At 33.9% G+C, this 5,637-nt stretch overlaps 1 protein-coding gene across 1 annotated transcript; it reads left to right on the top strand.

Annotated features, from left to right (window-relative positions):
- The first annotated feature begins 529 nt into the window (after window positions 1-529).
- LOC120351413 lies at window positions 530-3,494 on the top strand. The gene is made up of 2 exons (XM_039428680.1): window positions 530-1,066; window positions 2,682-3,494. The coding sequence occupies exons 1-2, from the start codon at window positions 1,003-1,005 to the stop codon at window positions 2,969-2,971; spliced, it is 354 nt and encodes a 117-aa protein (XP_039284614.1). The 5' UTR covers window positions 530-1,002; the 3' UTR covers window positions 2,972-3,494.
- Window positions 3,495-5,637: the final 2,143 nt, after the last annotated feature.

Here is a 5,637-nt window from a genome sequence, read left to right as displayed (position 1 = left end):
TTAATTTATGTTTAATAAATCAATTTTCATTATTCTGTAATACAGTTCCCATTAGAAAATATTGTTTGAAATAGCTATATTGTTGTCCTAGTTTGTAAATTATTGTATATTTATAACAAGGTGGTTGGAGTAACAATTTTCTACATATTCACAACTAGCTTACAAATCTTGCCAATTTAAATATAATAAGAAATCTCGGATTTTTAAAATAAAACATGACGAATTTTTTGAAAATCAACTATCATAAGAATAACAGAATAATGCATAGTTGGAAGAATTGAACTGAAACCAATGTACAGAGCAGCATAATAATAATGCCTGTATTGATGAGCAGCGATGAGATTGGTAGATGAATAACCAATAATATATCTTGCTCATTTCTTACACATTCTGCCTCTCTGTACTTGAGTTTTAGTTTATTAAACTGACAATGGTGTAACAACCGAAACTTGAACCTCGTAATTCTCAAGACTTTTCTTTTATTTCTTTGCACAACATCAATTTATTAAATGATATTGGGATGAGGAAAACAGGAGAATCCTTCAATATTTCTCTCCCATACTTGGAATAATTTCAATTCAATATAGATAACTGTCACAGATAAATATGTTGTGGTAGGCTACTACTACACAACAATTTTAGCTGAAGCCCAGTTCACACTTATCATGCTGCGTTCCATCCTAATCATGGCCGATATTTGCGTTGGGTGGAGGGATGGTGGTGGGACAGATCACATGACGGGCACGTGTGGCATGCACCATTCCAGACCGTTGATATCACTGATCATTTATGATCGGATCGGAGTGGCATAAGTGTGACCTGGGCTTTTTCTATAAACACAATATCATCTTCACTACCACACAAGAGTATGGAGTAGAAACTTGATCGCTGTTCAGTTCTCGTCTAACTGCTTGACTTGTATATTGACCAGGGAACAACCAGGAATCAAACATTGGACGTCTTATAGACGAGTTCGAATGCAACCTTGATGAGCGTGAGATAATGGAGAAATTCGATGTACCAGAGGGGGCTCTCCGTTCGCCTTTCTACACTCTCTCAAGACGGGGCAAGTGCAAAATGGCCTACAGGGGATATGGTTATAATATGTTGAGGCAGGGTAGAACGTCTACATATTGGCGGTGTGACAAGTTCACCAAGTTGAAATGTATGGCAAGGACTCAAACTATCGCCAGTAATGTGACAAAATGTACCAAACATAACCATGAACCGGATTGGGGAAGGTTTTCGGTCGAATACAAGTACTATCACAATCAATCCCCATCATAATTTTGGTGAGAACCAAGGATATTTTTATGGGCTATTTGTTTACTAGCCTTGGGCAGAGAAAACTTCTATACTAGATTGTTTGTTCTATGTCTTGGGTGAGAACCACCATCATAAAATAAAAAATGTTCTTTGAACAATTCAGTTGAAAAATCGAGCCTACTCAATTTATTATACAGAATACGGTATTTTTATTCTAGACCTTATATATTATCCATAGATAAATTCTTTTGTTGTAAAACTTGACCTCAAGTTTAATTTATTATCGAATATCAACTTATTTTCTAATAACGTATTTCTTTAGAGCTACTTGATTTGATAGTTAAAAACTAATTCCATAGTAGCCTACCCTTTTTTAGTTTATTTTAGTTATGATAGTTTACTATAAGAAAACTTGAGAATGGATTGAACATTCAAAACCAGTAGTTTTTGTATTTATATATTATTATTTAAAAAAATTTAAAGGGTACCATTGGATTATTTTTTAACCATCAACTTATTTATTTATGTTCTAGACTCGCTGATTGATGTTATTCTTTATTTCAGATAAATTATTGTTACTGTTTTGTGTTTTTCGTTTATTTAGTTCAACTAACATACGACAGCTGAGGCAGACTCTGGAGTTAGCAGAGCGAGCGAGTGGAGAATCGAAATGGATTCGGTCGCAATCGTTCTTTTTGAGACTGAACACTGAAAAAAACCACCTCGGGGACGTTGCTTGTGATTCAAGGATGAAGCCATGTCACGTGCAGCGGTTTTCAATTATCACAAACGGTTTAAAGATTGCTGCCACAACGTTAAAGATGAAGACCATTCTGGGAAACCATCAATCAGTCAAATGGACAAAAATGTTAATTGGCGATAAACTGGGACTCGATCACATGACAATGTTCAGGATTGTGATTGAAAATTTGAACACGAAAAGCGCCCGTTCACACGTTGCACGTTGCCACTGACAATTTGGCCAAGTTGAACATGGCAATGCTGCCGCATCCACCTTACAACCCTGACTTGGCTCCTTCCAACTTTTTTATTTTCCCCCAAGCAAAGAGACACCTTAAGGGGAAGCGATTCGACTCAATTAAAGTAGACAGAAGGTGTTGATGAGCACCCTCAACAGCATTCCGCTCAGAGCCTTTGAACAATGCAAAAATCGCTGTCAACGCCGAATGGATGCCCAAGGGTCTTACCACGGAGTAATGAACATCTTGTATTCTTATTTCGTGGTTCTAATTTGTGGATATTGCTTTATTCTGCTTTATGATTAATACATTTCTTATCCTCAATCTTTTTCACAGACCCTTCAGGTACCAATTCTTCATTCTTATTCTATGATGTTGCTCAACAGTTTTGCTATTTAGGTGAATTTGGCTTTCTAATGTTCTCGTATTTTTCAGTGGGCTCCATCCCTGAAAGCGCTGCTAACCAGCCGATTTTCTGTCTCTCGAAACGAAATTGCATGAAAGTGATGTTCAAAGGCTTCGGATATGTGTTGCGTAGCACCCGCAAGAACGATGTGACCTCGGTTTGGAGATGTGACAAGTTTGCCCTGCGAAACTGCTATGCTAAACTGGTGACAACCGCTCAGAAGAAAGTCAGTGAAGAAGTGGGTTATCACAATCATGCACCGGACTGGGAGTGTTTCCTTCGGGAGTACGAGTTCCAGAATTCTAATCAACTTGTGTAGGCGTTATCTAGGATAGGCCTAAATGAGTTTCTTGTCACAAATTTCTTGGTTATTTGTCTCTAAATAAGCAATTATTCAGTAGCTAGATATTCAGTTCATGTAATTCATTCATGAATGAATAGGTGTTTGTGATCAAATTCAACTGTATTTTGAAAAATTTTGTGATATTCTCAATAGAAAATTGAATTAATGTGAACAGTCGAATGTAAGAATATAATATCTGCCTTGAACTTGGTCGATTGTAAATAATGTTCTGTTGTATCGATTTCAATTTTACAAACGTGCTTACAAAGCTATTCCAAGTAATTCTTCAATTTAGATTATTTACAATTTGCTGTCTTATACTTATTCTATCCGATCCATGTTATTCTGTTGACAAATATTGAGTGTATTAGTACAAAGAAATAGAATCTTGATTAATCATAAATTGAGCATTGATTGCTCAAATATAAATAAATTATGACATCATTTTCAAACATAGTTGAAGTAAATAAAAATACATGTATTTTGGTTCTTGAAAAAATGAACAATCTCTTCATTCACTTCCTCCAGGTGTAAAAATATTCATGGAAATATGGAGGCAACAATTAATTTAGAAAGCTTCTTAAAAAAATGTTATTTCTCAATAATTCTGGAAAGTGTATGCAATCATTTTGAAATTCATTTATCAGTTATTTCTATATCACAGACGTGAATAAGGAACATTGTTTTTTCTGTTCTCTTAATTCAAAATATTTCAACTCCATTTAACCCTAAACAAACTCCTCTTCTTAACACTAACATTCTTGTAAGCTTTAATTCAACGTGTCAACGATCAAAGTTTCAACGTCTACTAGTCAACCCAAGGTGAACTCCAATTTACGAACAATTTCGTCATTATAGTGTCATCGACAAATATAATAAATTATTGATAGGAATGAAAAGACAAACATTTTTTGGAAAACTGCAAAGACTTTCCAGTAAACCTTGAAGTTGTTGTATGTATTCTTAATAATTGTACAGACTCTTATGATTGTGATTAATGATTAATGTGATTAATGAGAAATAGGGATGGAGAATAGGGAGAAAAATGTATTAAAAGATAGAGAAATAGGGGGAAAAGCGAATTTTGAGCTATTTCTATAACGAATTCGAATAAACTGAGTATTGATAAAAAATCTGAGAGAAAAGATAGAGAGAAATAGGGGGAAAAGCGAATTTTGAGCTATTTCTATAAAGAATTCGAATAAAATAAGTACTGATAAAAAATCTGACGTTAGGACAACGTTTCCAACTAATCATTGTGAATTGTTCGTACAGGCTCAATAGCAGTTAGCGCTCAAGATCGGCCACAGTTCTGCACGTCAAGCAGAGGAAGCCTCAAGCTGTTTTTGAAAGGTTTTGGCTTTAATCTACGTAGAACCAGGGAAAACGGGAGCATTGTGTGGAGATGTGACAAGTTTGGTAAGAACAGCTGTCCTGCTCAAGTGGTGACCAATGCTGGCCGAGAACTTGAGAAAGAGATTGGTATGCACACACATGAACCAAACTGGGACATTCTCAATCAAGATTACAACTTGCACAAGTAGAAACTTTCCAAGTTTAATAATAAGTACTTTACTCATTATACGTTAAACTAAACTATTCATCCATTGAGCAACTTTATTTTTCTTATTATCACTTATTACTCACCCATTCAATTTTATTTACTTTAATATTATTATTTACTTTTATTCACTTTATTTTCTATCATTCACCTCATTATTCATTATTTACTTATTAAACGTTCAACTATTATCATTCAACTATTATTTCAGTTGAAGGCTGAATAATGGCCGAATATACATCTTCAGCTTAACGTAAACCAATAATTTGAAATCTTTTTAAATTATAGAGATATATATTCAATGTAAAGTTATGCATACAAGCAAAGCAAAGTTCACATTTCTTTATTAATTTATACTGTAGCTAATTTATTATTGTACTCTAAAATATAATGCATATAAAATATTTTTTTCAAATCAATATCAATTTAATACATACAGGAATTTATCAGCAAATAATATCACGATGTTAAACTAAATGGTTTATATTGGTTCAGCTCTCAAAACTATGTGAAAATAATATATTTAAACATCTTGGACTGAAATATGTAAAACTTACATGATCATTTATAATCTAACAATAGTAATTATAGGCTAAACAATAATAACGGATTCCTATATGAAACTTGTCTTCTTTCCTCCCATATAAATTACCTACCACTAATCTAAGTATTTTTTATTAATCGTGATGATAATACAACTATGCTATTAGCTCTTCCTTGTCAACTATGTTTGTCTCATCTATTGTATATACATCTATGTATTGTGTGTCAATCGACGTATTTCATATCATTTGCCTGTGGTCCGATCATCTAGTATATTATGATTTGTGACTGTTACTAAAAATGAAATGAAAAAAAAATATTTACTGTTCTCTTCCCTTCAGAGTAATGTAGTTTCAATTAAATTTTGAGCGTTGATTTAATTGCGTTCGGATTGCATTGCAGATTATGCGTTATTGAGGAGCGACTTCATGAACGTTCAACTAGGAAACCATCGATCGAATGAAACAGGAATGCCCATGCCCAGCACACGTCGCTGGAACCATCAACCACAAATCGTGAATCAGATTCAGATAGATTT

This window comes from Nilaparvata lugens, chromosome 5, assembly GCF_014356525.2.
Source record: "Nilaparvata lugens isolate BPH chromosome 5, ASM1435652v1, whole genome shotgun sequence".
NCBI lineage: Eukaryota > Metazoa > Arthropoda > Insecta > Hemiptera > Delphacidae > Nilaparvata > Nilaparvata lugens.
Note: the sequence above shows the minus strand (reverse complement) of the source record. Positions and strands in the feature narration are given on the sequence as shown.